This window comes from Ictalurus punctatus, chromosome 14 (genome assembly GCF_001660625.3).
Source record: "Ictalurus punctatus breed USDA103 chromosome 14, Coco_2.0, whole genome shotgun sequence".
Taxonomy (NCBI): Eukaryota; Metazoa; Chordata; class Actinopteri; order Siluriformes; family Ictaluridae; genus Ictalurus; species Ictalurus punctatus.
The window spans coordinates 20,058,236-20,080,763 of record NC_030429.2 but is presented as its reverse complement, the minus strand read 5'-3'; the positions used below and the strand labels follow the sequence as shown (position 1 = coordinate 20,080,763).

The following is a 22,528-nucleotide window of genomic DNA, read 5'->3' as shown; positions in this document are numbered from 1 at the left end:
TGATTGCACGTATTGTTACTAACTATAGATTCCATACTACACTTTCATTCTCCTTTCAGGACATGGTTCTGTGGACAAACAGCGGCCGTCACACACCTCAAACCCTCACAAGAACACCAGTTTGTCCGTTGTCAATATGCTACCAAAAAGAAGAAGAGCAGCAGGAATCTTCAAGAGACCAAACATGGACAGCAACTTACCAAGCCTTCACATCAAGATAAAAGCCAGAAATTTGAAACAGATTCATAAAAAAAGTGCAAATGGCTAAAACGTCTGGTTTAAAAGAAATGCTTGGATGTTAGTGATCATTTCGATTGACCATTTTTATTAATGCATTTCAAGTACTCAAAATTACATCTCTTTGCACAATACGTTTTGAAATGTTAAGTAAAAATGTTCAAAGTGAACAAAAATTTAGGTACTGTATAAAACACAGTTAACATTAACAGACAGTAGTAGTATTTTTTGTTGTTGTTTGCGTCTAACTTTTGTGATCTTTCTGCCTATATACCACCTACAATAATTTTGACTCGATTCAGACAATTTTCAGTGCACTTTTTTTTTTCTATAAAGATTCACCAAGACTACACAAAATAAAAACCAGTAAAAGAAATGTCAGATACAGGCAGGTATTCCTCCTCTATCCATGTCACACCACATGAGAAACAGACAAAAAAAAAAAAGAAAACAAAAAAAGAAGAGAAAAACTATGCACGTCGTCGTATTTAAATATTCTGATTGCTGCCATAAAGAAAGAGTAGTGTTCTAATATGCAAGCCTATTTCGACGAATGTAGTGGAAATTAAAGAAAAGAAAAGGAATGTTTTCAGAATCAAGAGAAAATATCACTATATGGTCACATTTAAACGTTCAAAAAAAAAAAAAAAGAAAAAAGAAGAAGACGGGAAAAATAGACAGACAAGTATCAAAATCTCATATTTATCTTCAAATTTAAAAGAAATGCTCCAGGAACTGTACATAGTATACAACAGTTTACAGTGGTGTCCATAGAACAGCTTTCCTGATGGCATCCAAAGCTGCTCCGTGACCCTTTAAGACAGAGATCTCACATCAGTGGCTCTCACAAAATGAAGCCCAGTCACTCCATGTAGCACAATTTCTGTTTAATGCATTTAAAAAGACAGAAAAGCACAATCGGGCTCCAAGCCGAAGTCTGAACCTCTGTGTACCCATAAAATCCTTACCGATGGAAGTAAACACAATGACTAAGAAACTCAAAACGATTCTGTTTGTGTGAGGCTCTCATTGTGAAAGTGAGAGGTGACCTGAGGTCAAACACTGCCGTCCCCGCTAAGACTCTGAGAAACTCCCGTCTTTGCTGCCCGCTCGTCCGCTTTACAGCATGGGTTCAGAAACACGGCGTACCTTTATACATGTCGGTGTTGGGTTGACGGAAATGTCGCTGATTCATAAGGTCTTGACATCTCACTCTCACTTAGCATTTCATAACTAATTCATTGTGTTTATGTTAATCAGAAATGCTACTGTAAACTCTACTGTAAAGTTTTTTTATTTTAAGAGTCAAGTAGTAATGGGAAAATGTTTGCTTAATTCATTTAAATGGTCTTTATTTTGTTGCACAAGCTGCAGTTAAAAAGTTTAACACAAAGAAACCAATTATGGCAAAGCAAACATTTCCCATGAAGAATTTAATAAGACTAAAACAAACAAACAAACTTACAATTTAAGTAAACTGTGCTATGAATAATAAACTGTGCTATGAATAATATACATCACATGGTTAAACAATCGGATCCTTACATTTACGCAGATTAAATCAGAAATATTTCCTCGCCTAATAAGTGCAGGCAAAAATTTGGAATGTTTTAATCTTTAGTAAAAGTGTTGAGTATTCCTACTTGTTAAATTGTAATATTAACCGTGGATCCGCTTCAAACGGACACGTCAAGTGTAGTGTGGTTTAACCAAGGCTAAAGATAACGAAGATCAACATGACAACTTGTCATTGCTGGTATTTCATAAAGACACTGGTTAATCCAGAGGCGTGACAAGTGTCTTCATTAGCAAAAAGTTAACTGCCGGTAAATGCAGCTGTTCTCCCAAATGAATAACTGATTACGGTCGTTACGTGCGAACCGTAAACGGATAATCAAGTCTTAACCGTGTAAGTACCCTTCGTATTAACGTACACATTTAACTTCGCTGGAATGAGGTCTCTCCGAGAGCACTTGCAGCATGCGCGTTCAAAAATACACGTATTCACTAGCTGTGCAGATTAACCTTCCAGATTATGACACCGAGTGAAATCCGAGGTGACGAGAGATGAGAAAATAGCGAAAACATGAGGTTAACGTTTCTTCACTCCAGAGTTTTTTAGTGGATATGTGTAGTGGACCGCTCCACCAAACAAAAACACTGGATAAATTATTTGATATTTAAAAATAAAAAAAAAAGAAGAAGGAGGAAAAAAAAAAAAGGAAAAAAAAAAAGAAAAGAAAGGATAGAACCAAACGGAACAATCGGCTTCAACAACTTCACGTATACCTGCTGTTATCCTCCTCCTGCAAACGGCACATGCCTCCACCCTCAATCGTCTGTACAGTGCCTTGATTTCTGTCCAAGTCCTGAGAAATATTGATCAAAGCGACGACTTATTTCGGTTCTGAGCAGTAGAAGAAATATTTCTCGCGTAATAATACAAATCTCTTTTCTCTATACAGTTGTAATCTGTACAACGGTGCAGTATGCATTTGCTGCATGGAGAAAATAACAGCCTGGATCTTTTGCTTGATCAGAAGAATAAATAGATGCTTTCATCTTCGAACCGTGTTATCTGACTGTTTGAAAGAGAAACACAACTGAAATGACAGTGGATGCTGAAGCTATGCCTGGTCTCTTAAACCTTGGCACTCTTTCAATTAACCAACTGTGAAGGGAATGTGAAAAGGGGGTGGGGGGAATATATATATATATATATATATATATATATATATATATATATATATATATATATATATATATACACACACACACACACACACACACACACACACACACACTTCATAATGGAAAAGTCTTGATTCTTGTCTGCTGTTTATGGTGTTTGTTTTTTTGTTTTTTTCCAAGGGAATGAAGTAAAGGTTGGAGATGTTTCTCATCGTCTTCCTGGGCTGAGATTTGACAAAGAGAGACCCGAAATGTCCACGTGGTTTGAGCTCACTTCTGCTAAACGGAGCAGAGATGTTCTTTGCTATGTTCGAGTGGCTCAGTATAAAGACTGGAATGAACGGAAGCATAATGGACTAGCCCAGATATCCTCTATGGAGAGAGAGAGAGAGAACTGGACGTGTTATTGTAAACGATTCCTGTTTTAGTGTATGACTTTTGAAAAAAGGCTGCTTTAAAAAAAACAAACAAACAAACAAACAAAAAAAAAAACCTGCTTGTGTTTGTCACCTACTGCACATTTTAGTGTGAAGCTGTTAAAATCGGTCCTGGTTTGATGCAGTGAAAAACTGATAGTGAGGATTTCATGTGCTGGTCCAGTTGGACTCTTTGGAGTAACGCCTTGTTCTACGGCAATACGTAACAAGTCCTGATTAAACCGAACTGGAGTTGGAGAACAGCACATGGGTAAGAATATTAGAATTCTTGACAGCTGGAAGTGATTTAGTGTTTTCCCGACGAGCTGAGATTACAATCCTCTGCATCTGGCTGTGAAGCAGTGTGGTGTAGTGATTGTAGTGACCGTTATCCCAATGTAGGCAGGCACTGGCAGGGTGTGGTAGTGGTGCTATGGGGAACATCGGGACTCTCAGCGTCTCATCTGGCCTATCTGGTAATTCTCGCGCGGCTGGCGGAGGTGGCGTGGGGGCTGAGGCTGGCGCTGAGAGGGACGCTGGTTCTGATGGCCATGTGCATGAGGGTACTGGTTCTGGTTGTGGTGATGATGGTGATGATGCTGCTGCTGCTGTTGCTGCTGCTGGCTAGCATGTTGGGCTCGTCTCCTCTTTAGAGTACCTGTGGATCAAGACCACAGACAGCTAGTATTAAATTCAATTCCACATGAAATAAAATGGGAAAACCGAGTGCAGATATGCTGGCTAAATTTGGATTTTTTGGGTGAAAAGGGAGCTTTTTTTTTTTTTTATAGACCCCAACAAGTATAAAATAATTCCACAGACCCCCTCAAAACAGATTTCTTTTATGAACATAATCCATCTGTTTGCCGTACTGCTTATCCTACACAGGGTCACAGGGAGCCTCGAGCCCATGCCAGGGGACTCGGGGCACAAGGCGGGGTACACCCTGGACGGGGTGCCAACCCATCACAGGACAGGGCACAATCACACACACTCACACACCCATTCACACACTACGGACAATTTAGAGATGCCAATCGACTTATAATGCATGTCTTTAGACGGGGGGAGGAAACTGGAGTACCTGGAGGAAACCCCCAAAGCATGGGGAGAACAAGCAAACTCCGCACACGCAGGGTGGAGGCGCGAATAGAACTCCCAAACCCTGGAGGTACGAGGCAAACATTCTAACCACTAAGCCTTTTTTTGTTTGACATGACGTAGCCTACACAAAACTTTCAAAATACTCCCACACCTTCCGAGTGGACACGTCTCCGAGCCTGCCGCGAGTCCCATGGAGAAAACACACGCGAGGTCTGTGGTGAAATTATACGGTTTTGTTTTCTGCTCCAGATATCCACTTTTCAAAAGAACACAGGGCTGAAACTAACAATTATTTTTGATAATCGATTAATCTGTCGATTATTTCTTCGATTAATCTGGAATAAAATCGTTTTGTTTTTTTTTCCGCCCGGAAAACATGCTTATTTCACATTCTTCTCAATGTTGTCCTTCAAACATTGTGCAAATTGAAGGCAATGAAAAAGGATCCAACCCAGACCCAACTAATTGATAATGAAATTCGTTGTCGATTATTTTAATTACCGATAATTGTCGATTAGTTGTTGCGGCCCTAAAATAACGTATTATTTTTTAAAAAAAACATTACCATTAAAACAGTCCAATTACTTAAAAATAAAAAAAGAACATACTATATATTATACACACACACACACACACAAAATTGGTCAAAAGTTTAGACACAAATATTTATTTATAGTCCCCACATCGTAGAATAATAATAATAACGTCATCAAAACTCTGGAGTAATATGTTGTCATAAAAAATCCAAAATAATTTAATATTTTATCATCTTCAAAGTAGATGTCCTTTTGGTCTATAATTTACAGAGAATAGTAATCTTGGCATTTTCTCGACTGATTTCTTGAGGAATCTCCCTGAGATGTTTTTTAAACCGTATTAAAGGAGTTCCCTCCTACGCAGGACTCTTATTGGCTGCTTTTCGGAACATTTAACTCCAAGTCATCCATTTAAAAAAAGATTTATTTACAAATAAAATGTTAGTCTTCTAATGAAAGAAATGAACATGTCGGCACGATTATATTTTTGTCTGCAACACCGATTTCAAACATTTAATCACACACCTTCATACAATCATGAGAAACATTTCAGTCGAGTGTCTCTAAACTTTTGACCCGTAGTATGCACACACATACATATATAAACAAACATCTTTGATACCAAATTGTAATTTTTCTAAAACAACTTTTCTAAAAAAAATAATAATAAAAAAAATAAAATAAAAAAAATGAATAAATCATACTTTGCGAACCATTAAAGGTGCATTAGGTAAGAGTACTCCATTTTCTTTTCTAGCTCTCTAGCAGTTAATTAGGTGGGTTAGACATTTGCTGGTGTTTACTCTTTGACCCCCTCCATTACTGTACATGTTCACAAAGAGTACAGTGTATATGAAATGACTAATGGGAACCCCACCCAAGCACAAACAAGTGTTCTGGACTGGAAGTCACTTTTCCAAATGGATTTTCTCAACCACATAATACTTTAGTCCGGAGGTCATGGCTTAAACCATTTTTTAAAATCACGTTTTACATAATTTGTAGGTTATTTGTACAAGTAAGAAATAAAAAAAAGATAGACTATTGCATTTTATGGTAATCAACATCCGAAATCAATAAGGTGCACAGATGTGAGGAGGTGATTGAATGCTGCTTGGTTTAAATTACCTGGTAGAGGTTTAGGTGGTGGTAGTTTGGGGTTACTACTGGGTGTGTGCACACTGCAAATCTTGATGAATCCAGCCATGAGCATAATCAAGGCAATACCCATCAGCAGCACCGCCCACCAGTAAATCTGCAGACATCCAAAAATACACATTAACACAAAGCCATAAATACTATATGAAAATCTGGCCAATATTATAATACACACTTCCAGATTATTCCAGATACTAAATATAAACTAAATATTTTATAGCTTACAACATTGTAGTAAAACTTTGAGCTGAAAGAGATATCCAATGTTATTATTACTATATTGTGCAGAACGCTAGCTCTGCTATCCGGATAATGGCGTTCCAAATGAAAGTCAAGACACTTGCCACTATCCATTCAGCAATGTTCTCATAGAGCTCAGGGTTGAAGATGGCTTTCTTCAGTCTGGCCAGCGGCCCATCGGCATCCACCAGCCTGCACTTCATGAACACGTCGCAGTAGCCTTTGAAGTCGTTGCAGGGAGAGCCAGCCTGCAACGTGGTCACCTTCCTGTTGAAGAATTGGGCCAGGCGCTCAGAGCCTGTACTGCTGCATGTGCTGGGGTTCACTGTGGGAGGAAGAGAGAACATGGAGCGACTCCCAGGATGATGGCACTGCATTATCTACTCTCAAGCATGGCATCACATGACTACCGCTGAGCTGCGTTAGAACATTGTGTGGGTGTGTTGTAATTGATACGGACGAAACTGACTCCAGAGAAAAAGCGAGATTTAACACCAACGATACATCACGTTTCTCATGCATAGGGAAGTTACTCAGAGGCTAGAGTGTGAAATAATACAAAAAAATAAAAATAAATAAACTGAGTGTACTGACTTTTCTCCATGCAGCAAACATGGCAGAGCTCGGTCTCATCCTTTCCGTCCCCACTAGCACAGGTACACACCTCCAGCCCATATTTCTCACAGATAGAGCCAGAACAACCCTGTGAAGGAAATAATAAATAATTTTTAAAAATCTACTGCATATTTTTTCACCTTAGATTCCTGATACTCAATGTTCAGCTTTTGCAATCCACCTGTCAACACTTCCACATGCCAACATGATGTCATTACCCCATTAAGGCAGACTTGAGTTTCTCCATGGCAGGCAGTGAAGTTGGCTTTGGGCTCAGAGGTGGGGCATTGGGCTGACGCTCCATTACACATGCCCTGATGGGCGCACTCCGACTCCTCACGACACTTCTCGTTCCGGCTCTTGTACGAGCACTCGGAGGTGCAGCACGGACCTTGGCTGGGACTGCGGATGCAAGGTTACGGTTCAGAGCAGATCATAGGATTGATGCAGCACATACACACGCACACAAAACACCCTCAGTACAATCTAGAGAATAGATTTTGACCCATTCCCACATTTGAGATACTGGTTAATCTCTCTCTTTCTTTGAAATGTTTTGACTTTCCTCATTAAGGATCATGAACTTATATGCAAATATTTCTTCTTATGGCTTGTCTCGGACAAGCCATAATAAAGGTTTACTGTTTTAAGCTACTCTTTGCTGCTTTTGTGTGTATTTAAACTGTGGAAGTCATTTTGACCCATCACATAATGAGTGTAACTTTTTTCCCCTCAACGTAACAGGAGGGTTATTAGAATATATCGTATGGTGACATCACATTACATGTATGTATGTTCATAATCTTAAAAGAAGTACGAAAATGCAGAGCGTACCTGCAGACTTTGTTAGGTTTGAGTTTGCACTTCTTGTTGTCTGGCTGGTTCGCATCATAGCAGCACTGATCTTTGCACTGGTCATTGTATCCACAGTCACACTCCTCTCCTGGCTCTACCAGGCCGTTACCGCAGATCGGTTGGCCAGACTCTGTTGTAGTGTGTATGAACACACACGGACACAAACGTGCACACACAAGGAGAGCAGACAATCTGTTCAGTCATAAAAATCTATTATATTTTTGTCTACAACACCGATTTCAAACATTTAATCATACACCTTTAGATCAAAAGATTTTTAAGATCATGAGAAACATTTCAGTCAAATGTCTCCAAACTTTTGACCGGTAGTGTATATCTTAAATGGCATCAAGTAGTCTGATTATAAAATAAATAAATAAATTTTAAAAAGCTACATTTCTAGTAAGTCCAAAAATGTCTTCCCGAACTGAAGATGGAGGAGATCTTTTTGAATAATGATGCTGTCATACTGCCAGTGACAACAGCTTTATTAAACCCTGTCTATTATCGAAATGACATTTGACATACAGTATAACAGTAAGTGTGAAAACTAGTCTAGCCCTGTCCACCTCGCGCTACAAAAATCTGTGATCGAGAACACGACAAAGTTCAAGACCTACCCACAAAGCAGTTGCCCCTTTTCTTCTCCAGAACTTGGCTGATGTTGCGAATACTGCACACCGAGAACTTGTTGTTGTTTAGCTTGTCTCCTGATGTGGCTCTAGCATACATTATGTAGTTGCCTTTCTCCTTCTTATCCTGGCTCTTGGACTCCCCTGGAGTGCATTCAGAGCCCGAATCATGCTAATAATAAAATGGAATAAAAAAATAATAATAATTATGGAACAAATATGAAGTCGGTTAAGTTTCCGATTTTTAAGATTACATACAACCACGTACCGGGATATAACACTTTACGAAACTAGGACGGGTTCAAAGTTCAAACAGCACCGGCAACATGTACAGAACGTGCTCGTCAGCATAGGCAGCATCCGACGTTCACTAGGCTATTTATATCAGGTGGGTTTGATGGTTAAATTTGTAGGCTGGAATTAAACTGAGAAACCCTGGCAACCCAAGGCTTTAGCTGATGTGCTTTGTTGCTTGCTTGGCACAGTTCATGTGTACATTCACCTGAACTACCCAAGCCATACTGAAAGCTGAAAGCCATTTTTCCAGCAGTCGACAATGACAAATTTCTGTGTTCAATTTCTGCTTTCGCGTAAAATCAACTGTTTATGACTGATGATTTTTTTTCTCAACCTTTGCATTTTGTTATGTAATGAGGATTAACCATAAATAAAGTTTGAGTGTAGGTTGCTGGCTGAGTAGATGGCCAGAGTGAAAAATAAGCAGGGAAAGGTGTCAAAAGACTGATTCATGAAGAGAGCATTAATGATGCTTAAGCTATAATGTTTGTATCTGCGACCGAGAAAATATACAGCACTGGCAGCAACCTCATTAACGGCGGTACAAGAGAATATTAAAGCTGCTTTATTCGAAAACTGAAAAATCAACACAGCATTAAAGATGAAAATCCCACTTTGCCCAAATTGGTTTGATTATCTAATCCCAGGCGTATCCCAAACCTACTGGAGAGCCGAAGTTGTGTCCCACTTCGTGGGCGAAGGTGATATGGGAGACCTTTGGAGGCACGTGAGATGCGTAGTTCTGCACTGTTATAATCCCGGTGTTCAGTGACTTCCTCTTCCCATCGGAATACAGCTTAGTCTTTTCACAGATACCACCAGAGCTCCCTGAGAGAGCGAGATCATCAGAATACTGGTCAAAAGGACATGCAATGCAACTGGGGGAAAAAAAGACTAGGTTTCTAAATAAACGCTCACACACACAAAATGTGGGGGTAGCTTCTTAACACATTATATTATTCAGAAAAAAAGTGTCATTTTAAAAGCCTACAATTTATATAGTGCCAGTTAGGATTGGGTGATATGATTATATATATCGTGCTTTTTTAAAATCACACTTTTCTGAGATATTGTGGATACTGTTATGTCTTTTTATTATAATTTTTTCCATTGTTATTTTATAATCCCAAACTGACAGGAAGCAAATCGTTAAAAAAAAAAAGCCTTTCAGTTTAATTTTTTTTTTTTTTTAAATATATGTTTGCGTGTTAACAATAAATAAATAAATAAACAAACTTTTTTTTTTCCCCTTAACGCAACACTATTGTATTGCTGGCAGTTTGTGAGCAAACCTACAGATCATTACGATATTGTGTGTTGTAAAAACCATGTATTTCTGTCATATCGCCCAGCCCTAGTTCCAGTATCATATTCCGAACTTTTGAATGATATTTTTTATGAACAATTAGACAGCTTTGCATGTGTGTACCTGAGGGTGCTCCCACCCAGGCCAGTCCCAACACACCATCGTCAAAATCTCTGTCAGTGAAGACATACGCTAGGCAATAATCATCGTGGTTCTGCTCAGAATTCAGCTCCAGAAACTTCTCCACACCAATATTAGCGAAACGGAAAGGGTTGGACCTGTCCCGCTCGTCACTGGTCGTGTTGATCTAAGAAAAATTTAGACGTCCATAACGTCGTGCAGGTTCGACGATAAGAACGATACATGGTTTTGTTCATAAAATTTCTATAACCTGGTTATGAAAACTGACTTAAAAAATGGAGTGGACACTTTTTTTTTTTATCCTGTTTAGCATATATTTAGGCAAAAAAAACAAAACAACAAAAACTACACAGGACTCACCCTTATTCTCTTCACCATGAAACTAATGTTGCGGATACCCAGGAAATCTGTACCTTGGTAGATTGCATCAATCGCCTTAACATGGCTGGAAATCTGAGAAGATAACGGCACAATTTTAGAACTCCATAAAAAATAAATTCTGTTTATTTCACACATATATGCACAAACACAGCGGGTGTTTCTTCGAGTCTTTGGACTGTAACACTCGGTGCTATTATAAGGCAACGTATACACTAGCGGACCAAGGTGATCAAAATACAAGCGAGTCCGGATAAATGAGAGAGAATTTCCACTGGCTAGTCTGTGGGAATCATCAAAAGACTTGAACCTGACGCAACCAGACAGCCAGACAGTGAGATGAAGAGGGGTGTAAATGTGTGCGTCTTGATTGGTTGAAGACCAGACAAGCCATCGTAGGATGACCAACAAATAGTTGCAGTAATCAAGAGATGACGAGTGCCAGGATGAGGGGTTGTCTTAATGATTGTGATTGTCTTTTCATCCTACAGTAGAAAGTATGCTTCACTTTTTACGCGTACGCTAGAAACAGTGTACAGTACGTTTGACGCAAATTTTATCATCAGCAGAGTATGTGTGTACAGTAAACGCGTCGCCTGATTTTTCTAACCGCGTGTACTTCGTATGCACAGGTTGCACATGTACATTTCATTCTTTTGCACTATTTAGTTCTTCCACAAGGTGGCGACAGTGACTCGGGGTCGTTGATTCTCAAGGTAGTTGAAGAAAAAACGGAATAAACAGAAGAGTCGGAAACGAGTGCAGGTTAGAAAGTACCCACATTTGTATATTTCTAGCCCTAAAGAGTATAAGAGTATATGCGTACGACTGTGCATATATGCTAGCGTACGTGTAAAAAAACGAAGTACACTAGAGGCTTTATGTATGCAGAGCTGAAAGACTGATGTGGACTGTGAAGGCAAGCTCCACAATTTTGTCCCCAATTGTGTCTTGGCCTAATTCCCACCCACTAGCTAACGTTCCTTAACTGGGGAGGATGGGGCAAATGTGTGCTCCATCCACGACACATGAAGCCAACCTCTTTAATGCTGCTCGTGCTGCGTCACAGGGCGGTATTACTCACTCGGAAGAAAACGCCATCTTTTTCATCTTCATACATGAGCTCACAGACATCCGCACTAAGTGGGGACAGTAATGCTGTCCCATCCACCCTCCCACAGCCAGTTTGGTTCTCCTGACTCCCGGCCATAGATAGCTGCCGATGGCATTATTGGGATTCGAACTCACCATCCCCAGTGACGACAAGCGAATGATTTTCAATTGCGCCATTCTGGAGCCCCCAAAGGCCAGCTAATCGTTGCTTGTTCCCACAAAAAGTCCCTAGCAGATGCTCATCGTAGTAGCGACCATAAGCCAGTCTCCATGGTGTTATGTTAAATCTGTGTACTTGCTGGTTAGACAAGAAGCTCTGCCTACGCTAGGCTGAGTGGGAGATGGCAGTCCTTTATCCATCCTGAGAGGTCTATGAGCCAAGAAGCTCACAGATGAATGATCCCAGTGGTGTACACAAGGTATCTACAGGTATCAGCACTTCAAATGTAATACTTCTTAATACCATATTCCAGACATTAAAAAAAAAAAAAAAAAATTTAAGACCTGCACGTCACTTCAATCATGCTACAGGATACATCAGATATAATGGATTGTGTTCATGCATATACATCCATTTCTGGGTTTAGGTAAAGTATTGCAGGGTAAACTTCTATAGAAGGATATGGGAAGAGCAAATACCCTTTTTGCATTACAATTTGCTCCAACAGTGAAAGAAAAAAAAAGCCAGTATTTCCTTTCCATGAATTTCTAAGAGAGGGAAAAAAAAAAACTATATAGAGATGGATTACGGCAGTCAGAAGAGAAAAAGATGTCGAATTTACCATCACGCCCTCAGCAGCTGTATTAGAAACCCACTCACAGCAGTGTTTACTATTTTTTTTTTTGTCATTTAAAGCCAGGGTAAAGTAACAAGTAGTGTTATAAATGTACAGAAATTTTTGTAAAGAAGAAAACACATAATATTGACGCATGCAAAACATGTATGTGTTAAGAATAGGGTCTTGAATTTGAACAGTTCTTACCTGAGTAATGACAGCCTCTCTTGTTTTGTAGTATTTGTAGAAGAGGTGGTCCGTCTGGATGAAGAGCTGGCAAGTATTTTTTTCCACCTGTGCCATCCTCTTTTTCCTTTGTAACACATGGTTATCAGATGACTCCTTTTCCGATCCCACTTCTGCGTCCTGTAAGAAGGAAAATCTGAAACCTTTGTACGTTGACTAGTATCATTTGAGATATTACCCAATCAAAGTGTTATGAAAAGCAGGCCTTTTAAAAGCTAAAATAAAATCCACAGTAACAAAAATGCCCAATGTTTTAATTGAGGGTGTAAATTGTTCACTGGTCTTTTCTTTGGTTTTTGTTTTAATTCTGTTTTAAATTTCTTGTACAGCACTTTGGTTTCAACATCTATTTTAAATGTGCTGAATAAATCAATACATCTAACTAAACTAAATAAGTGCTTAGAAGGCATAAATAAAAAGATTTGCATCAACTTAAAAAAAACCTAAACAGTTAATTATTGTAATAAGGAAGGAGTTTGTGCGTACTACACAGTAGATAAGTGTTAATCAGAGCGTTTTTTTTTTCCAATCTCTCTTCACTGACTACTTTTACATGGACAGCAGTAATCAAATTATTGACCTTATTCTGAATAAGACTGTATTGATTAATAATCACAATATTGATTAAGGTGTTTACATGAGTCGCTTTTAGACTATTCATGTTCCCGTTTTACATGTTATAGAACATAGATCGATTAACGGCACACGTCATTACGTCCCCATGCCGTTCCTCCAGAATTTCACGTTTCGACATACAGTTGGTCTTCCATACGGGACCGTATACAGTTTTGGGTGTTTAAGTTTGAATTTTACGAAAGCTTCAAGTGCAGTTAATTATTTGTCGTGCTGTACGTGCAAATAGACGACTGCTTGAAGCCACGGCTTTGTCCCAAACCGCGTACTTACCGTCTATATAGTAGCTAAAATACATGCATTTCTCCTACTATATAGTAGGTAAGTACTTGGTTTCGTACGCAGCCGTGTTCTCTTGTTTGCTGTCAAACGGTTGAACACTGCCGTGTGTACGTGTCCTGTCGCAAAATGCGGTGCAAAACTCCCACACGGCGTTAACAGTGTGATTAAGGTGTGTACATGTCTGTAGTGCACTTCGATAATGTGACTAAAAGAGGAATACTCCACGTGTCTTAATTCGATGCATTTCCTCCGAGTATGACTTTAGTCAGATTAAGGTCATCAGAAATCGCTGTCTACATGCTAGTTTCTTAATCGGGTTAAAATCGGAATATTGTTGTCCATGTAAACGTACCGACTGAGTGCTTAGTTCATACCAATGAAATTAGGAGAAATTAAGATAACACCCTGACTGACCTTGACAGACTCTTCCACAGCAGCAGCCTGATATTTCTTCATCCTCTGAAACACTGAGTGGTCTGCACAGCCACCCTGAGGCCCATATTTATGAGGATAATCTAAAAAGCACGTCAAGTGAGAAATATATAATAGCCACTCTGGCTAATATTGAAGAGTGTTTTAATGGAAACAGTGAAATAATACTCACCAATGTCATCTTCATGATAGATGACAGAGTGGAACGGCACATTTTTGTCCCCCAGGTAGCGCTCAACAGGCTCCACATAATAAGTCCCATGGTGAGTATTAATAAAGCCCTCAAACTTCCCATCGACGACAGAGCCGTGAGTTACGCTGCCCTGCTCGCCTGAAGGTGAGAACAGATTAACAGACTGCCAGATAAGAAACTCTACAGATGACTAAAGCATCCTGTCAAGTCTTCCACTCAACCGATCTGCTCTTAAATGGCTTAAAATTCAAACAGAATACTTAGTTTAACCATCATAGAATGCTGCAGAGTATACTTTATCATTTAAAAAGGACCTAGAACCTAATGCCTCTCACCGTAGAGCTCTCCTGTATAGATATGCGAGGTGTCATAGGGCATTTCTTCTCCTGACACATCCAGCTTAAAGTCCTCGGAGAACAGTCTTGTGTCTCTCCTCATCCTTAAGTTAAAATGCCTGGAAAGGAAGTCCCAAAAAATATATTAGAGTTTGTCATCTTTCACCGCAAACATCAACATGGAGTTAACTACGGAGTATAACATAACAGGGGTTAGAAATCCAGCATCATGCAAAAGGAAGTTACCTTGTCAAAGACTACCTTTTAAGAGACAGTGATTTACTATATCTCCCTCTCCTGTTTTGTCCTAAGATCACGTTCTGGCTCAGGACTGGTGACTGGAGGATCTGACTCATGACTCCTGAGAAAGTGCTTTCAGAAGACGCTCTTAGCGGTAGGAGAGTCTGATTTCCACACGTTCAATGCCAATTAAAAAAAAGATTTCTTAAACTAAGAGCTCATCAATTACATTAATCAGTAAGGGGAATAATAAATCAGTAGGTCTGGTAAGAAAACACAAACTATTCCCATACTGCAAGGTCATTAAACACTTGCTGAAGATTTGTTTTATTCTCCTCAGGACTGCCTGAGCTCCAAAATCACAGCTTTGCAGAGAAACTTTGAAATGGATTAACATGCGCGCCATGCGTGGAGGTAAACCATTCCAGTTTCAGTGTCGTATAGGGCTACTTGCAGGGCTCTGTGTGGAACATTATAAGGAAAACAAACCTTCCATGAGCGTGGAACTCCAGCTGAAGGAAGCGGTCCTCATGTGAGATGGCTCGCTTGGCTCTCTGATGTCTGTCATGCACCAAGTCTGTGTCGTAGGACAGTCCCTCATAGTGACGAATGTATTTGTTGAGAGGGTTGCCATAGTAACCTGTGTAAGGCACAGTGTAGGATTGGGTGTCAGCATTTGACCCGAAAGCATAGCAAAGCCATCACACAAACTTTTGTGCGAGGATTGGATGTTCTGAAAGGCTCTTTTAGAAAGGAAGCTAAACACTAAGCGTATTTAGCCAGTAGCGAGACGGGTCACTACATGACATATAAGCAAGTGCTTAAATTTAGACTGTGACAATCCGATGAGTTGGATAGTTGGATAGATACCACAATTTCAAAGGGAACGAGTGAAATTAATCGAGGCAACAAACCAAAACTGATTGTTATAGATTACAATGGTTTAAAAATCAGCTATCGAGCTCTACTGCTCATAATTCAATGAATCATAAATCAAAATGGTATCAGATCTTATTGTAGCAGATTCAGTGGTATTGTCAGAAATCTAATCACTGCCTTAGGAATAGAAATCATATGGTGTGGGATCCTGAAGTTTACACCCCTAGTTGATATATCGGTCTGTACAAGAAAATTGGCTGTCAAGAAAAATACTGCAGGTTTATAGTACACAAAATATGCTAATGCACGCTCAACAATGTACTATGTTTCTGTGCATATTCAATGCACAAATTAAATTACATGACTTTCCATGAATAAATGAAAAGGTTATTTGTTACATTGACGTAACCCACATCTAGAGGTAGAGGGGGAAAAAAAGCCTAAAACGGCCATCACAATGACTTAACTGCGAAATTTATCAGAATTATAAATGTTCCTGGATATCATGAGTCTTTTCCTCATAAAATACAATGCTATATTCCTTCAAATGGATCATTTATGCCTTCAAATATAATACTAACTAAAATGCTAAATGCTCAAACTAAACATATATACTGCCACCAAATAATTGCTTTCAAAACATTACATTTATTAACATTAGTGAATAGACTAAGGGGAAAAAAAACAAGTATATAAATTCCCAGGAATTCATATATCATATATTGTGTAGCTATAGTCCTCTTCTAAAATGTAGCACATGGTGACAAAAAGTCAGCTAATCGTTGGCCAAAATTTCAGCTACACGTTACGATTTTTTCTCCTAACATCGCGTGGGAAAAGATCAGTCAAAGTTTGTTCACCCCCACAGTGTCATTCCATGACAATTCAAATACGGTTGTTGCTGCACATCTCAGATTATGTTCATTCTTTTTTATTTGTTGCTTGTGACCTAAAACCAAAGTGTGTAAAGTATCTTGGCTGAATTCTAACGTCACATTTTTCACATCACAGCATCACACATCATCACATGAGGGAATTTCCCCAGTGTGGGATCAATAAAGTTTCTCTCATCTTCACTCCCATGTAAAAAATATATATATTTTGATTAAACATCTGATCTGGGAAGCAATGTTTAGGATTTAATATCTCCAGAAATAATATTCCTAGACATATAAAGTTTGGCAGACATAAAGACACGTTTGTTTTCTATTCGTTTAAATGCTCAGGAGTCACCACGGAAGGGCATGGTGAAAAGGAAAAAGTGCAAAATTTCCAAACCGGACGGATTTTAGTAGCTTATAGGCTCCACTTTAAGAGTCACATATGCTAAAACTCAGTTTGTGCTTAAACTACAATACCAGAAAACCAACAGAATTCAAGATATTGACAAAATCACAAGTTTAAAGATTTGCGCTATTCAACAGTAGAACCATGGAAAATTGTGTGGAATACTTTTAAAGTATTGTCATGTTATGTGCCAAGTTGCAATGTCCTTCCACATTGTCTTCATATTCAAATTTAACAAGATATCAGCCCATGTTTTGTGTAGAATCGAGTCAGTACTCATTTACATAAAACGGACATCGGATATGAATGACTTTATAAAGTGATAAAATAATACAGGATGTCACAAACGTCTCCGTACATAGTGGAAATGAACACTTTTTAGCAAAATATCTAACATTTTTCATACTTATATATATTCAGATAGCCTTTAAGAATGACTTTGACAAAAGAAGAACGTATCAAAATCATTCTCATGGCTGGATCGGGTTATGATGGACTTCCAGAAACTTCACCTATGTAAACCTTGGTTGTGTCCAAATATCTCTACTACCCTACTATACAGTAGGTGAAAAGCAGTACGCCAAAGGAGTAGCATGTCCGAATTCTCAGTATTTATAAAACAGTAGGTGAGAAATACCCGGATGACCTACTGCTTCCGCTGAGATTCTACAGTATGGAACTACTATACACTGCACTATCCCATAAGGCAACGGGACTGGCGCGGAAGAGCTGTCAGAATCAAAGATGGTGGAAGGTAGCACGCAGGGTCTTTTTTTACGTGTAGGTGCTATAGGCATTAAACAATGTTCCTTGTGGTTAATCTGTACTTGCTTAACAACACCGGACTACACTGCAAGGTTTTCCTCACCATAGAAAGACTTGCGCACAGCACCTAAATGTTTTTGCAGAGAACCTTAAGCTGAATGTCGAACGTAAAAAGGCATATATTTTCATTAAATCTCAAACATGTTATTTGGTGAAATGAATAGACATGACTACAAGTACAATAAGTGTTCCCAGCTTTATTTCACAAAAATGGTAAGGATAACGGTCAAAAGCAACATGAAAGATTTTACTAACTTTAATATTGCTAGAATTGTTAACTTGTTGAAAGGTTTAAACAAGAAAAAACAGTTATGGTGCAGGTGCTCTAATCTAGTCAGGCTCGTTAGGTTTTTGCGGTTATGACTACGTCGTAGGTCACATGACAACCCAACATGGCGGATGTAGTAATATCCAGATTGTATTCATGTTGCACACATATAGCGATCAGTACGTACTGCATCAATGGCTGAGCAGTAGGTACTGAAACTAATGCATTAGGTACATCGCACGCAGCCCTCATTACAACTTTTACTTCCTGTAGATTGTCAAGTTTGATCGACTTCTCAGCTTCTGTAAATAAACATTTTGCTAAATAGTGTTAATTTCCCATATCTATGGATAATTATAGTATTTCTGAAGATATTAAATCCTAAACATGGCTTCCCAGATACGACTTTTTGGACTAGAAAATAGTCAAGGGAAGTGAAAATAATGTGATGTTAGAATTTAACCCAAATACTTTACTCACCACAAAAAGAATGAACCAAATCTGAGACATGCAGCGACAGTGCTATGTGAATTGACATGGAATGACCCAGGTGTGTGTTTGTTAACACTTACTGAATCACCTGGGTAAGACTATACACTAAATCTACTGCACTATTAATAAACCGAGGTAATCACTTCGAACAAGCAGCTTACAGATCAGGTGTGTGTTAACAGGTCCCTGCTGCAGACATGTGTATGGATTAACATTTCAGTTCAATTATTAGCATGGGATTGTCAGACATTTTATTATGTAAGACTATTGACCATGCATTTTTTTCAACCCTTTTTTTTTTTTCTCCCCGCATACAGGTTGTTCAATATGGAGACAGAACTATGCTACATAAAGCTACAGGATGTCCGCTACATCTGAGCGAGTGTGTAAGGGCCAGAGGCAAGGGAACGAGTTTCCAAATCATAAACAACGGCCCTCAAACGCCAGCGCTGCGTGAGACATGAACCTCGTGAGGCAACACCACAAACATCTATCAACTTCTGAAAGAACATCAGAGACATCTTTATGATGAGTGCATGCTTAAATGGTCTACAGATGAACCCACACATCGGTCCGTTTCCTGACGTAAAAAGCCAGCCGAACCGCAGGAGTGTGAAAATATCAGCTCGCGAAGGCCATGTGAGATAACAGACGTTACGGGACACCAGATTCCCTCACACACACATTTTAATCACGTTAATAAATCCTAAACATGCTTCCAGAAAGAAAATGCTACACACACGCTGTGTGTGTGATTCACATGCATCTTATTTCAAAGAAATATAAACTGTATATTGTGATTATATTCAGTGTTGGGTAGTAACAGAGTACATGTAATCTGGATTACATAATATGATTACATAGTCAGAATAAGATTCCTTTGAAAACAGGAGTAATCGGTTAACAGTCATTTTTCACGGATTAGCTACATTTTAGGTCAGGCAACGGGAATGAATCAGCCAAGTCTTAACTCAACGAATGTCTATCAACAGCTTTAGAGCAGCTGTGTTGATTTATACTGATATTTACGCCATGTTAAATTATTTACAAATGCCCTTCTTCCAACGTATTTTATTTTAAGAAATAAACACTAGCTATGTTTCAATCTAATTTGCGGATTTAACTGAAAAAAAAAATGGAATATCGCACAAAAGTTTAAAGCACCGTTTCCATCCGTGTGTTCAAGAACAAAATCATTCCCACTTCTGGGGAAACTGGCGCATCTCGCTCGCCACCATTTTTACTTTTCTGAGCCAATTATCCAATCACGTGATTTGCTGAGGCAAAGTCACATCGCTTTTTTTATTTTATTTTATTTTTTATGCGCATCTGGTGATATCCCTAAATTCACATACAGATATGTGGATGGAAACATAGCTACTGACATGTTGTGCACATATTTATTCACGTATACTCTGAGATATAATATAATACTAGAGGTCGACCGATGATCGGTTTTGCCAATGAATCGGCACCGATAACCGATCGCTGGAACTATTGGTTATGGGCAAAAACCCACAATCATATTTTCCCTGGTTAAGGTGTCCGTTGCAGAGCGGCTGCGAAGTGTCCGCTATCGTTATAATATACAGTCCGAGAGCGACCTCTAGAAGCGAAATAAAAATGATCACTGACTAAATTTTGTTGTGTTATTCTAAATGTTTTTTAATTCATTTTGAATGTCTCTATTTTTATTTGTAATTTGGAGAGTTACTTTTAGGTTCAGCTTGGATGTATATATTTTACTTTAATATTTATTAATAGTTAATATTTATTTCATTAAAAAAAAAAAAGGACAGTACATTTTCAGTACATTTACATTACAGGATTAAGGCTCAAGTCACGACATATGCTGTCTATGGTAAAAGCAAAGAATATCCAATGGAATAGTATCCAAACATAAAACTGTACAGGATTTCTAACACATTTTGCTTAGATGTCAAAATTCATTGAAGCGCAGCATCTGCCACAAAGACGTAAAAATCTTACAGAGAATCCGTTTTGTTTGTCTGGGAAAAAAGAAAGAAAGAGTGCCACAGATTGTTATATTTACGTTCTCTGAAACAGGTATATAATGCTTAAAGTATAAAGTAAATGTCCATACTTTATTTAGAAATCCAAATCTTTGTCTATAAAGCCAAAATGTGTGTTGCTATTGACTGTACCTAACCTTTTTGGCTACAAAAAGATGGGTCCTATTGTGCTTTTTTCAGCAGGGATAACAATACTGATATCAATTTTGAACAAAATGTAAAACAAAGGACTAATGGACCAAAGGTGAATTTCTGCAGCACTAAAACAACAACAACAACAACCCAATAGAAACCCTCATAGAATTTGTAATGGTTTTAATGGGAACTCTACTGGTTTTAATGGAAACTGTAATGATCCCTGTGGGTCTTTACAGGTAATTTCTTGCCTTCTATTGGTGGCATGTTATGTCTAGCAGATACAATAATTGTAATGGTTTTACTGGTTAACAGCTGATGGTTTGTAATGGTATTTGCCATTACAAGAGCAATCAGCAGGGATTGCTCTTATCTGTCAATAAGTCATAAAACATGCAAGCATTTTTACTCAAGCCCATACAGACATTCATTATTAAACATCTCAACTGAGCAGCAGAGAAAACACATCACATCAGTGATTTATTTTTATTTCTTTTTTCCTCCCCAAGGCGAGGCTGTGTTATTTAAGCAAGCTGGATAAATGATTCATTACCCTTATAAAAACTGACATGTCGATTTTTTTTGTTGTTGTTGCACATTTCAAATTCAGTTAAAACTGTAAATGTTAACTCTAATAAAGGACAGAAATAATCATTTATCTGACAGACTGTCTGCTACAACAACACAACTCCAGGCTTCAGCCTTTAGCCGAAACAAACAATAAAATAACGGACGCGGTTAGCTTTTAGCTTCGCGGAAAATAAACAATCAAAAATATACATATAGATTTATATACATCGATTATTAATCAATGCAAAATAAACAGTCGGTGTTTAACAACGACTGTTAGAGTGGAAATGTTTTAATATTAGAGGTTATGAATGTAGGGATGTATTTTCTGTGGGTCTAAAACCTAGATTTGTCAACCGATTTCTAAGAGCTGCTACATCAGCTAGCTCGGTAAAAAACGGTCTGTTTTGCTAACAAAACTCTTCATTCTACACACGACGTTTATTTCGTATTTGAAGTTAACTTTAGAGCACGAACGATAGGTTGACATGAATTATTACTGTTTGGGTTTTCTTTTTTTGTTTAAAAAAAAACACCACCACCCCGAAATTACAGTGACGGCTCTAGCGGCCAGGGTTGTCATGTAATTGACTAGCTGTAACCGGCTGCTGTTCTGTTTCCATCTTGGACAATGCTACTAGCTAGCTGTGTTATCGGCTAATAATGCGCCTCAGTGAGGTGCCGTTAGCTTGTCCGGGAAGCAGGCAGCTCCTGGTAAAGCCAGAACAGTCGGTTTTTATTTCACTGCGTTGTGTTTACAAGTCAGTTCTTTTTTGATGCACAGAACGGCGAAAGCGGACATGTTGTATCTATAAAAGCTTTAACTTTACGACAAAGGGCCTGTGTTTTTCGGCATTTAGCAGTTAGCAACGCTGCGCGCGCTAGCCGTGTCCCCTCATCTTACCTGCCCCCGTTTTATTCCGTATAAAATAAATAAATAAATAAATAAAATGAATGATTCGTCCTGAGACACGGCGCTGTTCACACTCACCTTGACTGGATTTCAGGGCGCACAATAGGCAAAGCAGTTTTATCACAGTCATATCGCGTAAGCTCATGGTTTGTGCATTGATACAGAAAGCGCTTTATTGTCCCAGTTGAACGTGAGACGCCCCCTGTGTTTACAGCTCTCTCTCTCTCTCTCTCTCTCTCTCTCACACACACACACACTGTTAACGTCATG

At 38.7% G+C, this 22,528-nt stretch overlaps 2 protein-coding genes across 2 annotated transcripts in view; one reads left to right on the top strand and one right to left on the bottom strand.

Moving 5' to 3' along the window:
• LOC108275252 (hepatic triacylglycerol lipase) overlaps positions 1-624 on the top strand; it is a 10,218-nt gene extending 9,594 nt beyond the window's left edge. The window contains exon 9 of the mRNA XM_017485932.3: positions 60-624. Coding sequence (XP_017341421.1) covers positions 60-249 — 190 coding nt within the window. The 3' untranslated portion in view covers positions 250-624. The remainder of the gene's footprint in view (positions 1-59) is intronic.
• Positions 306-22,528, bottom strand: LOC108275251 (disintegrin and metalloproteinase domain-containing protein 10). Its single transcript, XM_017485931.3, has 16 exons — positions 22,337-22,528; positions 15,346-15,496; positions 14,617-14,735; positions 14,261-14,419; positions 14,071-14,171; positions 12,703-12,861; positions 10,589-10,681; positions 10,211-10,394; positions 9,446-9,609; positions 8,473-8,656; positions 7,832-7,982; positions 7,216-7,399; positions 6,977-7,085; positions 6,487-6,707; positions 6,113-6,239; positions 306-4,002 (listed from the first exon to the last, which is right to left on the bottom strand). Exons 1-16 carry the CDS (start codon positions 22,401-22,403, stop codon positions 3,797-3,799), a joined length of 2,379 nt encoding a protein of 792 aa, XP_017341420.1. The 5' UTR covers positions 22,404-22,528; the 3' UTR covers positions 306-3,796.